This window comes from Heterodontus francisci, chromosome 26 (genome assembly GCF_036365525.1).
Source record: "Heterodontus francisci isolate sHetFra1 chromosome 26, sHetFra1.hap1, whole genome shotgun sequence".
Lineage (NCBI taxonomy): Eukaryota > Metazoa > Chordata > Chondrichthyes > Heterodontiformes > Heterodontidae > Heterodontus > Heterodontus francisci.
Genome location: NC_090396.1, coordinates 65,562,881 through 65,587,753, shown reverse-complemented (window position 1 = coordinate 65,587,753; position 24,873 = coordinate 65,562,881). Strand labels below are relative to the sequence as shown.

At 44.2% G+C, this 24,873-nt stretch overlaps 1 protein-coding gene across 8 annotated transcripts in view; it reads right to left on the bottom strand.

The window, feature by feature from the left end:
* The window catches only part of gcgra (glucagon receptor a), a 274,805-nt gene that overhangs the window by 25,586 nt on the left and 224,346 nt on the right, over positions 1-24,873 (bottom strand). For all 8 annotated transcript variants that reach the window (XR_010977587.1, XM_068058445.1, XM_068058443.1 and 5 more), the window contains exons 2-7: positions 13,005-13,162; positions 3,925-4,021; positions 2,637-2,744; positions 2,238-2,359; positions 1,432-1,538; positions 694-847 (exon numbers count right to left, since the gene is read on the bottom strand). Coding sequence is in view for 7 of the 8 variants with exons in the window: in XM_068058445.1 (XP_067914546.1) it covers positions 694-847; positions 1,432-1,538; positions 2,238-2,359; positions 2,637-2,744; positions 3,925-4,021; positions 13,005-13,058 (642 nt within the window). In the remaining variant the exon portion in view is untranslated. The remainder of the gene's footprint in view (positions 1-693; positions 848-1,431; positions 1,539-2,237; positions 2,360-2,636; positions 2,745-3,924; positions 4,022-13,004; positions 13,163-24,873) is intronic.

Genomic DNA, 24,873 nt, shown 5'->3' with positions numbered 1-24,873 from the left:
CTGTTACCAAGCAATCTCAACATTTGAGGAGAACAGAGTCAGGTCCCTACAGGACAAGCGAGCACGCCGCAAAGTCTGTGCCTTCACCCACCCCTCGAATAGTGACTTCATATGTAATAGCTGCAATTGGATTTGCAAATCAAGATTTGGTTTAACTTCACATATGAGATGACACCAACCTAGACAGTGAACAACCAATCTCCTTGCTGAACACTTATCCATTGAAACAATAGGAGAATCATATTCTAGTGGGTGATATCGGGTTGTTCTACATCTCTTTTGATATTCCTTTCTATTAACACCACTGGAAAGGAGGCTGGGGAGAGATTTTCTTTTATATTTCCAAAATATACTTATGGAGAGATGTATAACAGGCAGCTGATCCATTGACTCCAGTGTTACGGTATCACCGGATATTGAAGTTACCTCTGGTGACTGTAGCATCACATCATAGTGAAGGCCCTGCAATGAACTGCTACATGACACATTTTCGATAACCTAAACATGCCCCAATTCCAAATTCTAATTTGCTGAATGAGTTTCCAGCATTATTATTTCCAATAAAATTGATTCATCAGAATGTGTCATTCCTAAATATGGGAGCCAAACATCCACCTAAAGGACCTCGTTATAAGAGGATGTTTCCCTCCATTTTCCCTACAAATTGGTACAAGACCACCAGTGAGGACCTACCTCATTGTTAAACCAGACTTTAATGTCAACGTCCTCTGGGATTTGATTGTACTGGGTTTTAAAAAGAGCGTCTTTAATGAGGATTGAGACTGCTCGAAGAATGAATGAGGCAAACAGGTTCATGTGGATATAATTCCTCATACAATGAAGCTTCCTGGAAGAAAGAAATGGAAGATTTAGAATGATGCAGGTTAGCAATTGTTCACCCATTGGAAAGACAGGCTGAGGGGATGGATTCTTTTTGTGACTTTAGTGCTAATGAAGGTGGGGAACTGGACACTGTTCCATTTTTGTGTCGCCATCAAGGATGCCGAGATTGGGCATATGACAATTCGATGTAGAGTAAAAGCCCTTTCCCTTCTCCCCATCACCAGAACATCCTCTACTGCACAGTGTGATACTCTCCCATTAACAATACCTCTGGAACTCAGCTTGCCATTCAGTGCTGAATGACAGGCACTCTTTGCAGTGGGCTCATGCGCATCAGCAGCTAGGCTGAAAGTAGTAATTTAGCCTCTTATAGTTAGAAGTAAGAAATAGATAACTTGGACCACAGCCCTCTGGGCTGGATAGAGATCCATGCATTAGAGGTGAAAGGTCAATAGACTAGTGTTGTAAGGTCAGTGCACTAGAGTTGTGCTATATGAGTCCGTCACCAAACTCCAACAATGTGCGATAGGAATCTACATCTTTCTTTGGCCAATAAGTGGATTTTAATGAATGCAAGCCAGTTCTTACCCAAATCCCACTAGAATTCCAAGGGCCAACACCAGGGTTCCTAGGGACAATGAGTATCCCACCGTATACATAATCTTGAAACCATCCAGAATCTTCCCCTGTTCCTGCTGAAAAGTGACAAAAATATTGATTACTAAAGGCATGATGGGGCAGCACACTGGACCCTCAGTTCCAAAGTGGTGGTCCCAACACAGTTAAGGAGATGTAAGTGGGAAAGATGTCCTCTGTGTTAATTACAGTGAAATAGTTTACAGATTGCTGTCAATATCACGATGGATGGTTGCCAGAGGATACCTGAGGTACCTCAGGTAGAGAAAGTAATAAATTCCTTTCAGAAAAAAAAGAACCAAATCTTTTCAGGGGATGGGTGCAGAATATTAAGAGTACAACACAGATTGATCGAGTACAGAATGAGGTCATTCAGCCCATCGTGTTGATGCTGTCTCTTTGAAAGACCAATCCAATTAGTCTCACTCGCCCTTGCTCCTTCCCCATGGCCCAGAGATAAAAAGGTTCCTTTAAAATATGATTGGATAGAAATTCAACTTGGGTAGCGGCACAAAATGGACGGTAATACATCTAGCACCCGTTATACACCCAGCCCGATATTCTGTGCTGCTAATATCAATTGGACATGAATATCGGGCCGGGGTTATAACAGGTGCTCGATGTGATACCGTCCTCCTTGCACTGCCGCCCTAGGTGAATTGCTGCCCCTGTGCACGTGCTTCAGAACACACTGAGATTCCTGTAATTGCCTGACGATTCTGACAGGTACCCCGTGCTGCGAATGTCCGCTGTCCCACCTGAGCTCGGTCATCCTTGGGATCATTTTTGCACTGGCTGCTGTCCCTCCAGGGCTGTTTTATCGAGTCCATCACCCAGTGTCCATCAGGGCCACACTTCCTGAACACAAAGCCATCCTGCACTGTAAAAGAGAAAAGTCGGTCATCTTCTTTTCATTAAAGTCTAGTGGCGAGGCTATTGCTGGGAGTGCAACTGAACACTTGAAGGACTGATTAAACGATAAGCTTGTGATTCAATCTCAAATATTGATAGTGTGTGAATGGAGGAGAGAAGTATAAAGGGCCCAATTAGCCCATTTTATTTCTTTAGTTGATTCAATTTACAGGTGTCACTGCCTCAAGTTTATTTGACTTTCATTCAAGGGCCAACTACGAACGTTCTCGGTGAAAGACTTTTACCTGCATTATACCACGGCAAGTACCAGGGACAGGAGACATTCACAACCGTATTTGGGAGACCATCAGGCCAACAGGCATACTTGTCAAAGGTCCGATTACACACCACACCTATGGAAGAAAAGACAAGAGAGCAATGCTGCTCAGTGAAAGTTTACAAAGGGAAACACGAGTAAGTGATGTTAGGTGTGGCTCGGTGGGCAGCACTCTTACTTCTCAATCAGAAGGTTGTGGGTTCAAATCCCACTCCAGGACTTGAGTGCAAAATCTGGGGCTGATGCTCCAGTGCAGTACTGAGGGATTGCTGCACTGTTGGAAGTGTTTAGGATAAGAAGTTAATTTGAGGCCTCAAGTGCATGTAAAATATTCCATGGTATTAATTAAAAAAGAGCAAGAGGGTGCTCACCCCGGTGGTGTGGCCAATATTTATCCCTCAATGTCAACTAAAAAAAACCCCGATTATCTGGTCGTAATCAGGTTGCTGTTTATAGAAGTTTCCTGTGTGCAGATTGGCTGCTGTGTTTCCTGTAATACAGCAGTGACTACACCTCAAAGATACTCCATTAGCCATAAAACACTTTGGGATGTGTTGAGGTTGTAAAACTCTTTCTTCCTTGGAAGAGGCACCAGTGAGCTTGCAGTATACATTAATCATCGAGAGCGTGGGTTTATCCCAATCCTGGCTTCAAACTCCTCCATTCCTACTAATTCCCATTATTCCGGATCCATGCAGCACGGCTTGTTCATCAGGATTCGATAGCACACCGTGCTGAAACTGTGATGGTGGGATTTGAGCTCCCAGTTCTCTGGAATACTAACCACTACAGCTAATCATTCTCATCCTTGGCGACAATGGACACCAGCAACACCAATGTCAGAAGAGAACAGGTGTTGCCAAGAGAAACACATTGCATGGAAACAGGGAATGCAACTGGTGCAGGGGACATCTGCGCACCTCGCCACCAGGGGAGGCTGTTGCAAGAAAATGGAAACTGTAAAACTATCCCAGATGGCAAGACAGCCTGCCCCTTTAAGTTGCCATGGGTAACAGAATCCTGCAACATCAAGCAATTCCCCACCCCCACACAGTGGCATATTACGAAGCCTAGGCTGGAATCTGGTCAGCTGCACACCTCAAACACTTAAACTGTAGAAACTGCACCGGAGTCAGTGACAAGTCAATGGGAAGGGGGAGGGGAGGGTGTGCAGAGGCACAGAACAGAGTCCATCACCCCGAGACCGCAAATGGCATCGCCAAGCTAACCCCACTTTGTACGGTGGGCCGTCCTACCTCTTGGCTGCGAGGACCTGGACATGTTTCTGAAACATTCATTGGAATATCTTTTCCACTTTTCCAAGGTGTCCTCCAGAACTTCGACCGATGCCCCCTGGAAGAAAGAAATCAAAACAGAAGATTGCAAATGCTTCCAAGGAGTTTCCTTCACGTAGAAATAGGAAGCAGCCGAGAGGGCGAATGGAATGTGGGAGATCAACCTTTCTATAGTAACATGAGACAGGCTGAGTCCAGTGCAAGAATGAACTTCCAAAAGGACATTCTCACCCTTTCTCAATATACACTCATCCCATGCCAGTCCAGGATTCCCATGGACCATTCCTTCAAGATCCATTGCACAAAACTCTTAGTCCCTACACAAGATTCCCAGGGGAATGTGAACAGGAGAGGAGAGCGAATGGGGGGAAAGGAGCGATCGGGAGAGAAGGCTGTGATTGGGAGGGTTTGAGGCAAGTGGGAGGGAGGGAAGCCAGCAGGAGAGATGGAGAGGATTGAGAGGGACGGAGACGATCGGGACCCATTGGGAGCACTGCCTACCCAGATAGGCTGCAGGCAGTAGGAGCTGGTGCCCGTGGGGCTGTACAATGACACTGTACCATATCCCCTAGAACTGTACCTCACTGTGAGCCAGAAAATATAAAACTGTAACCCTAGAAATTATACCCCATTACAGGCAATGCCTGTGGGACTGTAGCCCCATACCCCATTACAGGCAATGCCTGTGGGACTGTAACCCCATACCCCATTACAGGCAATGCCTGTGGGACTGTAGCCCCATACCCCATTACAGGCAATGCCTGTGGGACTGTAACCCCATACCCCATTACAGGCAATGCCTGTGGGACTGTAACCCCATACCCCATTACAGGCAATGCCTGTGGGACTGTAGCCCCATACCCCATTACAGGCAATGCCTGTGGGACTGTAGCCCCATACCCCATTACAGGCAATGCCTGTGGGACTGTAACCCCATACCCCATTACAGGCAATGCCTGTGGGACTGTAACCCCATACCCCATTACAGGCAATGCCTGTGGGACTGTAACCCCATACCCCATTACAGGCAATGCCTGTGGGACTGTAGCCCCATACCCCATTACAGGCAATGCCTGTGGGACTGTAACCCCATACCCCATTACAGGCAATGCCTGTGGGACTGTAACCCCATACCCCATTACAGGCAATGCCTGTGGGACTGTAACCCCATACCCCATTACAGGCAATGCCTGTGGGACTGTAGCCCCATACCCCATTACAGGCAATGCCTGTGGGACTGTAACCCCATACCCCATTACAGGCAATGCCTGTGGGACTGTAGCCCCATACCCCATTACAGGCAATGCCTGTGGGACTGTAGCCCCATACCCCATTACAGGCAATGCCTGTGGGACTGTAACCCCATACCCCATTACAGGCAATGCCTGTGGGACTGTAACCCCATACCCCATTACAGGCAATGCCTGTGGGACTGTAACCCCATACCCCATTACAGGCAATGCCTGTGGGACTGTAACCCCATACCCCATTACAGGCAATGCCTGTGGGACTGTAACCCCATACCCCATTACAGGCAATGCCTGTGGGACTGTAACCCCATACCCCATTACAGGCAATGCCTGTGGGACTGTAGCCCCATACCCCATTACAGGCAATGCCTGTGGGACTGTAACCCCATACCCCATTACAGGCAATGCCTGTGGGACTGTAACCCCATACCCCATTACAGGCAATGCCTGTGGGACTGTAACCCCATACCCCATTACAGGCAATGCCTGTGGGACTGTAACCCCATACCCCATTACAGGCAATGCCTGTGGGACTGTAACCCCATACCCCATTACAGGCAATGCCTGTGGGACTGTAGCCCCATACCCCATTACAGGCAATGCCTGTGGGACTGTAACCCCATACCCCATTACAGGCAATGCCTGTGGGACTGTAACCCCATACCCCATTACAGGCAATGCCTGTGGGACTGTAACCCCATACCCCATTATGAGCCAGTGCCTGTGGGTGTACACCCTAAAACCTAAGATCCCTAAAGAATGGCCTAGCACTAATTGCAGGGTTTAGCCTTTTCCTTTCTCCACTTGTGTTTCTCACATGAACAGAGAACAGAAAATCGGAAAGATAGAATTTGTTTATAGTCATCTGAAGGACCAGTACAGGCACTATTCGGTACATGAATTTGAGAAAATCCCACATAATTGATAACGGCGCTAATAATAATATAATTTTGCCGGTAAATTGCTCTCATTTTGAGCTTTGAGATTCCCATTAACACCTGTCCAATTCACTCAGGCTGGTAACTGGCTGCCCAGGATCAGTAAACAGTGCCATCCACACATCAGGAGTATCCATGGCTGTGAAGGGACGGTCACCAGGCAGGACTTTAATGCATCTCTGCTGTCCTGCTGCATGGAAATAAGGTGACAACTGGAACAGATTTTTCGCAGGCAAATATTTGGAGACCTCAGCAGCCATTTTGAAGAGTGCATGCAGCCAGCCCTGTGTTAGTTCCCCTCGTATTACCCTAATCCCCAATTTTCATCACTCCACCATTGGTGGCCATGCTTTCAGCTGCTGAGGCCCTAAATGCTGGAATTCCCTGCCTAAACCCTACGCTTATCTCTCCTCCTTAAAGATTTTCCTTGAAAGCTAACTCTTTGACTAAGCTTTTGATCACCTGTCCTAGGGTCAGTTGTGGCTCATTGGGCAGCACGCTCTCCTCTAAATCAGAAGGTCTTGGGTTCAAGTTCTACTTGTGTACATAATCCAGGCAGATATTCCTGGTGCAGTTTTGAGGGAGTGCTACACTGTCAAAGGTGCTGTCTTTTGCATGGGTGTTAGATTGAGTCCCCATCTGCCCTCCCAGATGGATGTGACAGGTCTGATGGCACTATTTCGAAGAGCAGCAGCAGAGTTCTCCCTTGTGTCCTGTATAATTACCGCTCAATCAACAGGAGATTGTTGTCATTTTGCTGTTTATGGGAACTTGCTGTGCACAGATTGTCTGATGTATTTCCTTCGTTACAACAGTGACTACACTTCAAAAAGTACTTCATTGGCTGGAAAGTGTTTGGGGATGTCCTAAGGTTGTGGAAGGTGATATATCAATGCAAGTCTGTCTTCCTTTGGCTCAATGAAAGGTTTTGCCTTATAGCGCCCCCTGTGAAGCACCTTAGGATGTTTCACTACGTTAAGGGTGTTATTGAAATGCATGTTGTTTATATATTTCAGCTCCTTGAATCTGGCTTTCGCTGCTGCATGGTGTCTTTCAGCCGAAGCAGTCCCAGGCCACAGACAGTTATCCATTAGTAGCTGTTCCGACATCCTCTCAGAGTCTTCCTCCTTCATCACACCGACACACTGAAGCAGCTGCCAAAACTTGGCAGCGGGAAAGGAGGACGACAACATTCGAAATTGCAGCTGATGGGAGGGAGGAACAGAGGGTAGTCACTCAGGAGGTGAAGGCAGCATCAGCAGAGGCCTGGAGGAAAGTGGCAGTGAGCTCAGGGGGAGCACGAGCGGGGTAGATGGTGATGTCAGGGACCAGAGATTCGGACACACGGGATCTGCCTGGAGACTGCCCGCCTAGGTTGTCCATTTGCGATAAACTTCTTTCCAGCTGAGTAACAGATCCCGGGATAGTGTGGAGCGCGGGTGCGATTTTAAACCTAAACATTCATCATGAAATTGACAGGAAGGGGGGAGTTACACCAGTTTTACACTCAGCCCCATTTTACTCTGCATTGAAGTCAATAATTGGGGTTTCCTATCCAGCTTACACATGCATCAGGTCAAGTAGTACAGAGGAGAAATGTTTTGTGAGCAGGGGTCTGCAACCTGCAGCTCATTAAAGGACTCATATGCAGCTCCTGACCTTAAATCAATCAAACCCATTTTTGATGCTAATTAAATGGCTTTTTAAAAAAACTTTTATTAATATGTACTTGTGAGAAAGTATTCAATTAACAACTTTTTTATAAAAACCTTTAAAATGCTGTTGAAATGCATCTCGCTCTTGTTTTTCATTTTTATTGGCCTTTGAGTAACAGCATTGTGGCTTTTAAGATATTGCGTTTTTGACTAAATTTTAAAGAATGGCTTTTCTTCTTGTTGTTAAAATTGCTGACCCTGACCTTGTGGATAATACATTGGTTAGGGTGACTGCTGTTGCAGTAACACATCAAATCACTCAGATGATGTTGGGTTACACTTACCTTCCCTCACCATGTGTTTTCTCCCTCTCTGTATATGAACCTTATCCAGTTTACTGTATTTGGAAGGGCTGAACATTTCACTACTGTCACTATCTCTGCTCAGTGTGCAAGAGACGGTGCCACTTCGGACAAACTGGGAGAAATACAGTGGGCTGGATTTTCAGGAGCCCCTGACATCAGGGTCCGTGGCAGGGTGAGGGGGGGGCGGGGGGGGGGGGCCTCAAGATAGCCCCAGATGAGGCCCACCACGGGCCGACGCCTGCAGGGCCCAGCCTGATATTACCGGCGGCAACGAGGCCTTGTGGCGGTCCCCACCGCCCCCCCACCCCCCCGCCGCTTGATGACGGGACCGCGATTTAAATATTTAAATAAATTAAAATAAGTGAATTAACTAATCTCACATCGCCTGCTGATGTCCCGCCCAGTGGTCAGCACTCCCGCGCCTTTGGATCCCTGGGCGGGGCGGAGGTACGTTCATCAGTGCAGGGGAGGGGGGAGGAAACAGGGTCAAATTTGCATCATGGGTGTAGGGGATGGTGGGAAGTGTTGAAGTTGAAAGTTTGTGCAGTTTTGGGGGGGAAGTTAGATGGTACAGTTAAGTGCTTTGGGGGGGAAGGGCAAATAATTAACTTAGTTGTTATTGATGGGGGGAGAGGGCAAAAGAGATGTATTTATTTATTTTTATTCCATTTCCCTTTAAATATTTAAATTTCCTGGTAGGGTTGACAGCCCTTTAAAAATGGCGTCAGCGGGGACGGACAGCCCACCCCCTTCATGTGATGGGGGGGGAGCGGGGGCGGCCCACCCTGGCTATCTGGCTATCTAAATGAGTAGCCGCAGTTGGAATCGTGGCGGCTCTTTGGTGTGGGGCCTGCCCATTTCTTTTTGCTGGGCTTATAAAATTCAGCCCAGTGAGTCTCGTGCCAGGACTGCTTCGGCATTTACTGACATTCGGATGAGGACAACCAGCATACACAGTGAAATGGTCTTAATCCCTCTCAGCCAGCGGAGGATAAATATTTCACAACTGCATCATGATGTATTGTACACTGTCTAAAACTTTTAAACAACATCACTGCGTACTTGTGGAGAACATCCCAGTGAACACTTACGCCATGTCTGGGTCACACAGGACTCTCTCATTATAAAGGTGTCAGCTGTGTCTGTGGTAGCTCTCTTATCTCTGAGTCAGGGAAGTATCAGTTCAAACCATGCTGCAGATATTAATCAACCTGCAATTTTAACTCTTTCTCTGGATTGGCTGCTGAGTATTTCCAGCATTTTCTGTTTTTATTTCAGCTTTCCAGCATCCGCTGTATTTTGATTTTGTAATGAGCTCATAATCCAGCCTGACACTCCAGTGCAGTACTGAGGGAGTGCTGCCCTGTTGGAGGTGTTGTTTTTCGGATGAGACATTAAACTGAGGCCCAGCCTGCTCTATCAGGTGGACGTAAAAGATTCCACGGCATTATTCTGAGCTGGAGATGGAGAGTTTTCCCAGGTATCCTGGTCAATATTTATCCCTCAACCCACATCACAAAAAAAAAACCAGATTATCTGGTCATTATCACAAGGCTGCTTGTGGGATCTTGCTGTACACAATTTGGCTGCCATGTTTCCTACATTGCAGCAGCAACTACTCTTCATGGGCGGGTTCTACCAATGTCCTGACCATCATTTACCAAAAAGAGCATGACTGATCATTAATCTCATCTGGTAATGGTGGGATCTTGCGGTGCATAGATTGGCTGTCATATTTGCCTACAGTTTAATAGTTCCTCGGAGGCTGTAAAGTGATTTGGAATGTTTGAGATTGTGAAAGGTGCTATATAAATGCAAGTTTGTTCTTCTTTCACAACACTGGCATCGGAAGCAATCTGATCCCTGCCCATGACGTCAGTAGAAGAACATTCAATGTGTTCAAATACCTTTCCTCTGCCATTTTAACACAGGTGTAACTCCATTCATTTCAGATGGTTAATAATGTGCTAAAATGGCGGAAAGAGGAATTCCAGACTAAAGAGTTAAGCTAACTTCACCAACAGACATCTCTAGGCTTTTAATGTACAACCTTTTCAGACCACTGCATTCATCATTAAAAGCTAAAATCCTCTGAAGGCCCCAAGTCCGCAACAATCTTTTTCGGATCCAGTCCAACTTCATGTTTACAACAGAAAATTAGGAACTTTACAACAATATTTCTAGCCATAGAAATCATAGTTTCTGGAACTTTATGATTGAGAAGTCAATTAGACTTACTAATGTGCATTCTCTTTGTCACTTTTAGACCAATCCTTAGTTCTATTCTAACCATTCTAAGTGTAACCTGTAGGCCCAGGGTCTGAGGTATTGATACTTGCAATACATGACTATGAACCTCTTGGGACAGAGATAGCCCTGGTCTCAGGAGCCAACTTGGTATGGTTTCCAAAACCTCCAGAACTCCCCCGGAGTCTCCAAGAATTGAAGTGAGCAACACCCGGAAGAAAAATCATTGGGCATCCAAGTAAATTGTGTTTTTTTAATTTTCTTTGCACGCATTTATTTATTAGTTATAATAATATTGGAGATGGCATAAAGGCTATTTGATTGACGGTTGAGAATCATCCAATTTGCTATGAGAAGGCAGGGCCCTGTGAGCATGGGCAACCAATGCCAGGCGTGTGGGGGCAGGGCAGTAGGAGGCAAGATGAAACTTCCAGGAATTCGTCCAACCAGAGTTGGCGACCCTACCACTGAATCCTGGGATGGATCCTCAATCTTTGGCTGCCGTCACCTCAGGGACAGGAACATAGACGTCTCTGGCATTGCTGTCCCGAGGGAAAGGAGGAATCCTCTGAGCCAGAAGAAGACAGGCCATCACCACCTTCTCAATAGTCAACTAGGGATGGACAATAAATTGTTGGATCAACTGCTAGTCAACCTCCTTCCTCACATGGTTTACAGTGACACGCTTCGAGTAAGCGGGAGGCACTTGATGATGGAGTGAATAGGACAGACTTTATTCGCATGCAGCATAGGTTTTCAATCTATACTGTATGGAGAGTAGCTTTTAGGTTTCTCTATCATTTGAGCCCTCCAACTAACTCCTGAAAATGATAAAAGCAAAATACTGCAGATGCTGGAAATCTGAAATAAAAACAAGAAATGCTGGAAATACTCAGCAGGTCTGGCAGCATCTGTGGAGAGAGAAGCAGAGTTAACGTTTAGGTCTGTGACCTTTCATCAGATTGCCAGCATCAGTAGTATTGAAAGGTCACAGACCTGAAACGTTAACTCTGCTTCTCTCTCCACAGATGCTGCCAGACCTGCTGAGTATTTCCAGCATTTCTTGTTTTTATTCCTGAAAATGATGCTCCTTTGTGCACCTTAATTTGCCGACATCAAAAGTACATATCACAGATAAGACCTCATGATCTATCAGTTCCTGACTCCTTTGAAAACAGTCTATTTACATAAACAGTCTTAAAAGTTTGCTTCAAAGATACTTGCCTCAAGCAAGACGTCCCGACCAATCAGTTCTTGAATCATTTGACGAGTAGTTTTATTAACAGCTTATCTTCCTGAACATCCCTTCTATGTGTTAGTGAATGGGTCCCTCTGCCTATCTTTATGACACTAATAAACTAAAGTTATACTTTAATCACTCGTGATCAATATTGTCCCAGTGTCTTCCTGTTTCTAGGACAGAGGAGCATAGGAACAGGAAGAGGCCATTGAGTCCCTCGAGTCTGTTCCAGCATTCAATGAGATCATGGCTGATCTGCCACTGAACTCCATCTACCCACCTTTGCCCCATATCCATTAGTACATTAGATTAGATTAGATTAGAGATACAGCACTGAAACAGGCCCTTCGGCCCACCGAGTCTGTGCCGAACATCAACCACCCATTTATACTAATCCTACACTAATCCCATATTCCTACCAAACATCCCCACCTGTCCCTATATTTCCCTACCACCTACCTACACTAGTGACAATTTATAATGGCCAATTTACCTATCAACCTGCAAGTCTTTTGGCTTGTGGGAGGAAACCGGAGCACCCGGAGAAAACCCACGCAGACACAGGGAGAACTTGCAAACTCCACACAGGCAGTACCTGGAATCGAACCCGGGTCCCTGGAGCTGTGAGGCTGCGGTGCTAACCACTGCGCCACTGTGCCGCCCTCAAAAATCTTTCAAACTCAGTTTCAAAATTAACAGTTGATCTCGCATCAATTGCCATTTGCAGTAGAGAGTGTCAGATTTCTATCATTCTTTACATGTAGAAATATTTCCTAATTTCACCCCCCACAGGTCTGTCTCTAATTTTTAAACTAGTCCTAGACTCTCAAACAGCGGAAATAATTTCTCTCAAAATACCCTATCTATTCCACTTAATATCTTGAAAACTTTGATCACCTTCTAAATTCCAGGGAATAAAACCCTAGTTTATGTAACCTCTCCTCATAATTCAACCTTCGGAGTCCAAGCTCTTCGATAGCCTTCTGCTCTATGACCAGTTATAATTACACAGGTCAGTTTGATTGTTGTTGCTTAACTCTGTAAGATGTCCAACGTAAATGCCAGCCTTACCAACAACGTCTGCATGCCAGGAATGAATATTTTAAAAACCCATGACAGATACTCATTGCATATTAACAGGCACGGTACTACATTGAACACACACATTGTCAGGCATTGGAGGAACATTGTCAGGCAGAGCTCATGCAACGCAGACCAAAACCACATCTAGATAGTACACAGCACACAAGGGGTTGCTTTCAAGTGCCATCAATTTAGATGCCAAGCCCAGGACCCACGTTTGTATAACCATCCTGGGCAGCGTTGGATGAAAACAGTATTCTTACCTGAAAATTCATGGACAATGCTACGAGGAGGATAAGGAATCGAGCCTGTGACATGCCTCTGCAGTGCTGCCAAAAATCATTGGTGCGCCTGAGTCCTCCTGAAATGTTCAGCGCTCACATGGAGTGTTTGAGGATACGATGGCTGTTAGCATGGCCTCCTGAAACAAAGGGGGCGTAAATCAATCAACTACTGTCAAACTCTCTCTGTAGCAGATACGCAGAGCAGCCAGCCACCATGACACAAGTTTATACTGTTCCACAACACACCGTTAGCAAAGTATTAATTCAATAGATAAAATTTTCGTAATTCTTTAAGTTTCCTTGATGAAGATTGAGTTCCACATTTGAGTTCCACATTTAACGGGAGCCTTTTGGCATGGATGAGGGAGAAGGGGATATGGTGACGGGGTGTAGATCATAGAATCATAGTCCAGCTCAGAAGGAGGTCATTCGGCCCACCGAGTCTGTGCTGCCTCTTTCAAACAGCAATCCAGTTAGTTCCCTACTCTTTCCCCATATCCTTGTAATTGTTACCGCTCCAATTATTTAACCAATTTCCTTTTAAAAGTTACTATTGAATCTGCTTCCACCATTCTTTCAGGCTGCGTGTTACCAATCATGACAACTTGCTATGGAAAAGATATTTTTCTCATGTCACCTCTGGTTCTTTCGTCAATCACCTTAAAGAAATAATTCGAGTGGGAGTAGGCATTTGTAGATTATAAACATTGATGTAGACCAGTTGGGCTGAATAGCTTGTTTCTGTGCTGCAGATTCTATGTAGTTGAACCAGAGTTCAAGTTGTACGATTGCTGTGACATTTTAATAAAATCACTATGGTCTTATGTGGTGCAATCTACACCCCTGTGATCCTACATGGTATGATCTGCCCACCTTCCCCTGTGGTCCTACATGGTACGATCTAGGAACATAGGACTTAGCAGCAGGAGTAGGCCATTTGGCCCTTCGAGCCTGCTCCACCATTCGATAAGATCATGGTAGATCTGGTTGTGGTCTTAACTCCACTTTCCTGCTCCCCCCCCATAACTCTGAACTCCTTTATCTATCAAAAATCTATCTAACTCAGTCTTGAATAAATTCAATGACTCAGCTCCACTGCTTTCTGGAGAAGAGAATTCCAAACACCAACAAACCTTTGAGAAAAAAAAATTCTCCTCATCTCTGTCCTAAAAGGGAGACCATTTATTCTTAAATTGCGTTGCTTAGTTTTAGTCTTCCCCACAAGAGGTAACATCTCCCCATTTCCACTTTATCAAGGCCCCTCAGGATCTTATACGTTTTCATTAAATCACCTCTCATTCTTCTAAACTCCAATGGGTATAGGCCCAACCGGTTCAACTTTTCTTCATCAGATAAGCCCTTTATCCCGAGAATTAGTCAAGAACCTTCTCTGAACTACTTCTAATGCAATTATATCCTTTTTCAAATAAGGAGACCAAAACTGTACACAGTACTCTAGATGTGGTCTCACCAAGGTCCTGTACAGCTGCAGTAAAACCTCCCTACTTTTATACTCTATTTCCCTTGCAATAAATGCCAACATTCCATTTGCCTTCCTAATCATTTGCTGTACCTGCATACTAAACTTTTGTGAATCATATATCAGGACACCCAGATCCCTCTGTATTACGAGTTCTGCAATCTCTCTCCATTTAAATAATATGCAGCTTTTCTATTCTTCCTGCCAAAGTGGACTAGTTCACATTTTTCCACATTATACTCCATCTGCCAAATTTTTGCCCATTCGCTTAACCTATCTATATCCTTTTGTAGATTCTTTACCTCCTCTTGACAACTTACTTTCCTTCCTATCTTGGTGTCATTGGCAAATTTAGCTAGCATACATTCAGTCCTTTCATCAAAATCATTGATATAAATTGTAAAAACTGAGGCCCCAGCACTGATCCCTGTGGCACTCCACTACTTACAACTAGCCAACCCGAAAAAGACTCATTTATCCCTACTCCCTGCTTTCTGTTAGCTAACCAGTCCTTTATCCATGCTAATATGTTACCCCCTATACCATGTGCTCTTATCTTGTGCCAAAGTAACCTTTGATGTGGCACCTTATCAAATACCTTTTGGAAATCCAAGGACATCACATCTACAGGATCCCCTTTATCCATCTTGCTTGTTACTTCCTCAAAGAATTCCAATAAACCAGTTAAACATGATTGCCCTTTCACAAATCCACATTGACTCTGTCCGATCCCATTATGATTTTCTAAGTATCCTGCTAGAACTTCTTTAATAATGGACTCTAGTAATTTCCCTATGACAGATGTTAGGCTAACTGGCCTATAGTTTCTTACTTTCTGTCTCCCTCCTTTATTGAATAAAGGTGTTACATTTGCTATTTTCCAATCTGCTGGGACCCTTCCAGAATCTAGGGAATTTTGGAAGATTATAACCAAAGCCTCTACTATCTCTGCAGCCATTTCTTTTAAGACCCTTGGATGCAGGCCATCTGGTCCTGGGGATTTGTCAGCCTTTAGGTCTAATAGTTTTCCCAGCACCTTTTCCCTGGTGATGGTGATTGTTTTATCCATCCCTTGATTTTCAAGTACCTTTGGGAGGTTTTCTAAGTCTCCCCTTACCGTAATCATGCATGGTGTGATCAGTCCCCACCCTTTGGTCTTACACAGTATGAACTGCCCCCATTCCTAACCGAGGGGAGTATGTTAGCTGAGCCAAGCTAACATATGCACTCAAGAGCAACTCCCCATATTCAGGAGAAACTGTGATGGAGAGAAGTTGTAAACACACAGTTCTGAATTTTCTTAAAACACTAGTTTCATATTTAGTTGGCACATTACCATCAAGAGGAATGTCCCATCATCTTATTTATACATCAATAGGTTGTAGCTATTTTAAACTGAGGATAAGACAGAACATGTTCAAACAGGCAGAATCTGTGCATCATTCATTGGGCTCTAGTCAGGCATCACTTCACCTGCATGGGACCCATTGGTTAATGGGGGACCCTTGGTCCGCACAGCTAAAATCATTGTATCTCATTTCTAGTCATGAAAATGCTCCTGTTTTAGTGCAATATCAGGATTGCAGATAGAGCACAGTGGAGATGGTGGGGGGAGGGAGGAGGAACACGCCCTCCACAGAGAATGCCTGCTTGAAGTCCCAGAACTGGACAATGCAAAGCTGCTGAAAGATCTGCAGTCCCTGAAATACTCCTGAAATAGAATGGTCAGAGTCCGCAGTGAGGTCTTGCCTCATACATTACAACAGTGACTCCATTTCAAAAGTACCTCATTGGTTGTAAAATGCTTTGGGACATCCTGAGGTCATGAAAGGTGCTATATAAATGCAAGTTCTTTATTCATGTTGTTGCTTCATTTCACTTTCACAATTGTTTCCCCATTTTCTTCACCCCAATCCAGAAGTCACTGGCTGCTTGTTGGGGTACATAGTTTCCCCAGGCATCGATAGCACTCAGTTGTCTCAGTCACATATGAACTGAGACATTTTCTGTAGGAAGTCTAATCTACTGTGGTGGGATGTCCCAGGAGTCCTGGCCTTATCATCACCTGATGGCGTAAAGCTTGAGTCTCTACAGTGGTGTAAACCAGGTGATATCACAAGGCTAATGGAATGCCAGCCTTTATATCTAGAGGAGTAGAATACAAGGTAGTAGAAGTCATGCTACAGCTATACAAAGCCCTGATTAGACCACACCTGGCGTACTGTGAGCAATTCAGGGCATCATATCCTAGAAAGGATATATTTGTCTTGGAGGGAGTGCAGCGTGGATTTACCAGAGCAATACCTGGCCTCCAAGGGTTAATGTACAAAGAGGGATTACACAATCTAGGATTTTATTCCTTGTAATTTAGAAGGTTAAGGGGTGATTTAATTGAAGCTTTCAAGATATTGACTGATAGGGTAGATTGGGAGAGGTTATTTCTGCTGGTTGGGGAGTCCAGGACTAGGGGGCATAGTCAAAAAATTAGAGTCAGATCTTTCAGGAGTGAAATTAGGAAACACTTCTTCACGTAAAGGGTGGTCGAAGTTTGGAATCCTCTCCCACAAATTGACGCTAGATCAATTGTTAATTTTAAAACTGAGATGGATAAATTTCTGTTAATCAAAGGTATTGTGGGATATGAGGCAAAGGAGTTTGATCACAGATCAGCCATGATCTCACTGAATACGGGAATAGGCTTGAGGGGTTAAATGGCATCCTCTTGTTCCTATAGAGAATTTGCAGCTTGTTATACATTGAGTTATAGAGTCATAGAGTCATTATGGCCCAGAAGGTGACCATTTGGCTCATTGCGTCTATGCCAGCTCTCTGTAGAGCAATTCAATCAGTTCCATTCCCTCACTCTATCTCCACAGCCCTGCAAGTTTATTTCCCTGAAGCGCCCATCCAATTTCCTTATGAAATCATTGGTTGTCTCCACTTCCACCACCCTCGCTGGCAGCGAATTCACTCTCCATTTTTAATCCCATTGAAGTCAATGGCAGAGATGTGAAATGGGCTTCTGGTTTGCTAACACCTGTCTTACACCATTGCACAAAGTCAAGATCTACCCCGATGTTTCCCCCCCAACCCCCCACTATACCCCCAGAATCCATACATATACACACACACGTGGGAGCAGGCATAGGCCATACAGCACCTCGAGCCTGCTCCGCCATTGAATATAATGGCTGAACGTCACTTTCTCGATCTATCCCCAAATACCTTGATTCTCTTAGTGTCCAAAAATCTATTATCTCAGTCTTGAACATACTCAATGGTTGACCATCCATTGCCCTCTGCAGTAGAAAATTCCAAAGATATACAACCCCCAAGAATGAAGAGATTTCTCCTCATCTCAGTCCTAAATGTTTGACCCTTATCCTGAGACTATGACTCCTAGTCCTAGATTCTGAGGCGAAAGGACTTCGCAGCATCTACCCTGTCAAGCCCTCTAAAAATGTTATACATTTCAATGAGATCATTTCTCTCTCTTCTAAACTATAAAGAAAATAGGCCCATTCTACCCAATCTCTCCTCATTCCAAGAACAATGTAGTGAATCCTAGTTGCACTCTGTTATGAACCACGCCAAATGGAAAATATTAATTTAATTGAGTGGAACTTTGCCTGAGACTTTTACTGGAAATTGTTACAAATAACTTTTTAAAAGAACAGCTAGCAGCCAAAATGGCCACGAACATTTGCATGTGAAACACTAAAGGATTAGACTGGAGACAAACATGATTGACTTAGAGCAATGGGGTGCTCTCTGATTCAATTTCCTGAGATAAGCTTGTCAATGTGGTCGTCAAGAGTCATCAACACCCATTGACTTTGAAAGAAACAAACCCCGGCCAAGTATGGGCAGCCTGAGGGGAGAACCTTGAATTTCAAAGAAAATTCCAGAAGAACATTAAAAACACAAAGAGGTGGTCATATCATGCAACTCTGGGAGATTGTGAGTTGTGACTCAGAAAGCAGACAGTAACTGACAGTCATCAAGGTAACAGCTCTCCCTCCCTCTCTCTCTCTCTCTCTTTTCAGTAAAGACCCAGAGAAGCACACCTGCAACTACTAATGCCTCAACCTACAGACCAGCATAGCCAGCAAATAGGGGACAAGGAATAAAGCCCCTCTTTTGCCTTCTGGAACCTGAGAAGAAAGCCTGAACCATGCACGTGGCCCAGCGAGGACTTCAGGAATACAATTTCAACTAAGAACTCTGGGTCTGAGATTCAGTTTTAAATTCTATTTATTACGGACTCTCCTGCAACCTCCCATATCTGTTTTTCCTTCTGTAAACTATTTGTGTATGTGTGTGTGTATGTGGCTCTTGTGTGAATGTAGGTGGATGCGTAGCATATTTTAGTAATTTTAACCGTTTAGAGTAATAAGGATAATAAATTTACATCTTTCTTGTTTAAACTCAAGAAAACCCATCTGACTGGTTCATTTGCAATTATGTTAGAGGAAGAGGAGCAAGTGCTCACTGAGATGGAAAGTTCAAGCACTGTGTGTAAAAAAGATAAACCCTGTTGCAGTCAAACCAGAGAAGAATGAAAGGGGAGTCTGAGACCCCTTCCTCACCTGGTTGTAACAGCTACCTCTAAGGAAAGCATATCCTTCCAAAACTGCACTCCAGGTATGGTTTCATGAAAGCCCTGTACAATTGCAGCAAGACTTCCTTACTCTTGTACTGCAACTCACTTGCAATAAAAGCTAACATACCATTTCCCTTCCTAATCGCTGCTGTACCTGTGTTAACTTACTGTGATTGACATACAAGGACACCCAAATCCCTCTGAATATCAACATTTACTAGTCTCTCAACTTTTAAAACATAATCTGCTTTTTTCCATTTTCCCTACCAAAGAGGATAATTTCATACTTCCCCAAATTATACCACATCTACCAGCTGCTTGCCCAAATACTTTACAACCAGTTTATATCCCTTTGCAGTCTCTTTACCTCCTCTGTGGCTTTAAATAAACCAATAAAAAGTACATTGACAGTGTTAGTCTTGTACTTAAGATGTCCTCAATATGTAATCAACCAGATGCCAACTGATGGAGTGATAAGTAAAGTCTCTGCCTTGCCAGCACACTTTACTCCAGGTGGTTTAGTCATTTAGTCGTCTATCAATTAAAACGCTTAACAGAGAGAGAAAAACAGATGGAACATGTTGCCAGGCAAAGCTGTGGCATGCTGGGAAGTTTGTGGTCTGTCATAACTGCAGAAGCACAGGTCAATTAGTTCCCACTGTTATCTAGACCTCAAAGCTCACTCTCAGCCGTTGTTTAGCTTCTATAATGTGTACGCTTTTTTTTCCTGCTGTTTACTTGTTACAATTTCCTTGCTCTGCAGCTGCCCATTAGGCGGAGCTTGTATCTTCCAACGTTCCTGCCAATTTCTCGGGCTGATGTTACTGTAGCTTGTGACACTTGCTGTTGGCTCCACCATTATGTGACAGGAAGAGAGAGATTAAAGTTTACGTGGCTGGATCAAGAAAATATAACTTGACTAACAGGCATGAAGTGGACTGAGCATAAAACTGTCTGTTATAGGGGCTAGCAGAAGGGCTGAAGTGTGTTCTATAACGGCCGACACATGGGCTGAAGCGTGTTATATAAAAGGTGACAAACAGGCGAGGGACTGTTACATATGGAGCAATGCAAAAAGGGGAGTGTTTGATAAAAGAATTGATACGTATTACACAGAAGATTGTTGGGATGTGAGCATCGCCGACAAGACTGTCATTTACTTCCTGTCCCTACTTGCCCTGAGAAGGTGGCAGTGAACTGCTTTCTTCTCCAACTGCTGAAGCCCAGCAGATCAATACAAATGAGTGGCTTGCACTTAAACGAGACTCTGTCAAATAAAGAATCAAAGTTGGGAGAGTTATGTTACACAGAAGATTTTGCATCAGTTAGAGTGCATTCCACACAGGCTGATGCAGTAGCACATCAAGGAGTTCAGCTGATGTTAGAAAGATTACCCAGTCCCAACGTGGCCATTTCTTTTCATTTTCTGATCGACAATAAGCATCTGCCTCCATGTCAGAGAATGACATTTGTACTTCAGGCATAGAAAATGCCCTTTAGTCCACCACAGAAATTGAATACAGATGGGTCAGTGGTGAAAGGGGGAACCTTAGGGTCTTTCAGAATACATTAACTGAGAGGCAAAATGGCCTTTCTCATCTTGTCATGCCTTGGGCGTGACTCTAAGATAGTGAACTCGTATTAAGAGTTCAGATAAATGCCAAGAGCCACAAGAGCAAAGACAAAAAAAAAGTTATTGTTGAGAAAACTTGGAGAAGGCTCAAGGTCCACAGTGGACAGCACCAGCAAGGTCTACAGTGTTGCGTATTCCCAAAACTTGTATTGTGGGCACTTGCAAGGTTTATAGTGTGGGGCACTGCCAAGCTCTGTAGTTTATGACACTGCTAGTTTGTCTAGAGATAATAGTAAAACTGATAATCTTAAGATGAGAAATAGGAGTGATGCAAGCAAAGGCCAAAGTACAATAGGAGATATAAATAACTCAAGTTCAGGAACGAATGATATACCTGATATAAAATAGGACAAGAGTGTTGAAAAATAAGAAAAAGTGTGAGATGTTAAAAATTGTGAGGAAAGCAATCAGTACGTATGGGCAGTGCTGAATCTGGTAATTAAATCAGAATCCTCTATACAAACATGCATAACATAAGGAATGAAACATGTGAATTAGAAGCAAAAATTCAGCTCAAAAAATACCCCATGTAGTGGCCATCATAGAGACCTGGCTACAAGCTGGGCAGGAATGGCAGCTTAATATTCCAGGCTGTAAGGTCTTTAGAAAGGACAAGGAAATAGAGAAAGCCCAGTGTTGCTAAAGGACAAGATGACAGCAAGGATATCAGTAAGGGTGAGCAGTCGGTGAAAATACTCAGGGTAGAATTAAGAAACAGTAAAGAGTAGAAGAATCTGGTTGGAGTTGCCTACAGACCTTCTAACAGCAGTGATGCAGTAGCAGGATATAGATAGCTAGATCAGAGAAGCTTGTAGCAAAGGCAAAACGGTTTTAATTTTCACATAGTCCGGGTGATGCACAGCATATCTCAATTCGTAAAGGGAATGAGTTTCTGGAGTATGTCCTGGACGGTTTTCTTAAGCAATACGTTTTAGAACTGACACGGGAGCAGGCCATACTCGATTTAGTATTGAGTAACCAGCCAGAATGAATTAGTAATCTGACAGTAAGGGAGCATCTGGCACACTGGGACCATAACATTGATAAAGTTTGACGTTAAGTCTGAGAAGGAGAACGATCGCACGCAAACCAAGGTTATAAAGTTAAGTGAGGCTGACTTTGAAGGAAAGTGACCTAAGTTGAACATGTTAAGCTGGACTAAGCTGTTAACAAGTAAACCTACGGAGAAAAGAATGGGAGGTATTCAAAGAAATATTTAATACAATTCAAGACTAATACATACCCTTAAAAAGCAAAAACTTTAGTTATACAGTCAAACAACCATGGTCAATAAAGGAGGTAAGACACAGTAAAAAACTAGAGCTAGTGGCTTATACAAATGCCTAGAGAACTGGTTATCCAGTGGACTAGGACAAATATAGGAAGGATAAAGGGACACAAAGAAAGTATTACAGCTGCAAAAAGGAATACGAGAAAACATACAATATAAAGGCAAATAGTGAAGGTTTTATGCATATTTTAAGAGTAAGAGAGTGACAAAGGGAGAATGGGCCCTTTAAAGAGAGCTGCAGGTGATATCATGATGGACAAAAAGCAGATTAATTAAACTAACACTTTGTATACATTTTCGCAGAGGAAGAAGAGGAGAAAGTCCCATTGATACATGGAAGGCTGAAAATAAAATCAAGGAGACGAAATTATTGGGTTCAATATCAGTCTAAAAATAGTATTGGGGGAATAATGGGACTTAGAGTAGATAAACCACGAGGTACTGAGTTTGGCTGTGATTCAATGGTAGCCCTTTTACTTTGGAATCAGAAGAGTCTGGGATCAAGCCCTACTCCAGCCACTTGAGCGCCATCAAGACCCATAGTAACCGCACTTCAAAGTAATTGGAGTGAAGGATTTTGGGATGATTCTGAGATGTGATAGCAATGCACGTGAACCACCTCCCTCCCCACCCCCTAAATTGCATGATGGACACCCAACAATGGACACTATGTACATAATGATATCAATAAAGGGTTAACAGATGTGAAATATATGGAGTCCTTCTTCCTTCTTTGGCCTCCTTGTCTCGAGAGACAATGGGTGAGCGCCTGGAGGTGGTCAGTGGTTTGTGAAGCAGCGCCTGGAGTGGCTATAAAGGCCAATTCTAGAGTGACAGGCTCTTCCACAGGTGCTGCAGATAAAATTGGTTGTCGGGGCTGTTACACAGTTGGCTCTCCCCTTGCGCTTCTGTCTTTTTTCCTGCCAACTGCTAGGTCTCTTCGACTCGCCACTCTTTAGCCCCGCCTTTATGGCTGTCTGCCAGCTCAAGCGATCACTGGCAACTGACTCCCACGACGTGTGGTCAATGTCACAGGACTTCATGTCACGTTTGCAGACGTCTTTAAAGCGGAGACAAGGACGGCCGGTGGGTCTGATACCAGTGACGAGCTCGCTGTACAATGTGTGTTTGGGGATCCTGCCATCATCCATGTGGCTCACATGGCCAAGCCATCTCAAGCGCCGCTGACTCAGTAGTGTGTATAAGCTGGGGATGTTGGCCGCCTCGAGGACTTCTGTGTTGGAGATATGGTCCTGCCACCGGATGCCAAGGATTCTCCGGAGGGAGCGAAGATGGAATGAATTGAAACGTCGCTCTTGGCTGACATACGTTGTCCAGGCCTCGCTGCCATAGAGCAAGGTACTGAGGACACAGGCTTGAAACACTTGGACCTTTGTGTTCTGTGTCAGTGCGCCATTTTCCCACACTCTCTTGGCCAGTCTGGACATAGCAGTGGAAGCCTTTCCCATGCGCTTGTTGATTTCTGCATCGAGAGACAGGTTACTGGTGATAGTTGAGCCTAGGTAGGTGAACTCTTGAACCACTTCCAGAGCGTGGTCGCCGATATTGATGGATGGAGCATTTCTGACGTCCTGCCCCATGATGTTCGTTTTCTTGAGGCTGATGGTTAGGCCAAATTCGTTGCAGGCAGCTGCAAACCTGTCGATGAGACTCTGCAGACACTCTTCAGTGTGAGATGTTAATGCAGCATCGTCAGCAAAGAGGAGTTCCCTGATGAGGACCTTCCGTACTTTGGTCTTCGCTCTTAGACGGGCAAGGTTGAACAACCTGTCACCTGATCTTGTGTGGTCGATATGGAGTGGGTGATAGCAATTCAATAGGAAATGACTTAGTTATAATCCACATTATGTAGCAATTGAGTAAGCATGAAAGTCAATGTTAGTACTGACCCATCATTCACCATTGTAAAGTTATATGGGACACCCAAGCAATAAAAGAGGCTTTAGAACTCTTATTAATTTTGTAGCATTTAAGTTCAGACAATGAAGGCTGATAGCTTGTTATTCAATAATAATGATGTTAAATAACAGGTGTTGAATTTGAAGTGATTGTAGGTTCTGAATCATTTTAAATATCTTGTTGTGACAGTGGTTCCCATCACCTGCATATTGCTTCATTCTAAACTGACAGACGAGTTAAAATATATTATATAACATCTCTAGAAAGACTTTACATCTGTTTTCGAATTGGAAGGAAATGTTGGAATTTCATTTCAGGAACTCATATACCAGCGGCGTATATTGGGAATGCTGGCATGGATGTCAGCAGACCTCATGATGAGATTTCCTAACCCCAGGAAATCCTGTGAACCCCACTGACTCCCCGTACACAACCTCCTGACATGCCCTCCTTGTGGATGTAGCTCTCACTGGGAATTCAGAAAATGAGTCCTTAAATATCTACATCCAGAACAGACCCCTGGGGAACACCACTTGCCACATCCCGCCAATTAGTGACATACCCTTTAATCCACTGGCTGTCTCCTATCGCCTAACCAATTCCTTACCCATGTCTAAAGGTTAACTCCAATTTCTTGTCTTCTGATTACTCTGTTCCTGTAAGTACTTAGGTCAGAACGGGGACATGGGACACTGTTTTGTACCAGCTAATCCTGGGTCATGTACAGCCTGGTTTAGATACAGAGTTAAGCTCCATCTGTCTTAGCCAAACAATTCTCCCTAACCCTACCCTCAAAATAGCGCCTTTTACTGTACCAGTGCTCACACACCAAGTATCTCTGAATAAGGTTACCCATTTACTGTGTCAGCCTTGGCTCAGTGCATAGCTTTCTCACCTTAGAGTCAGAAGACGGGTCAATTC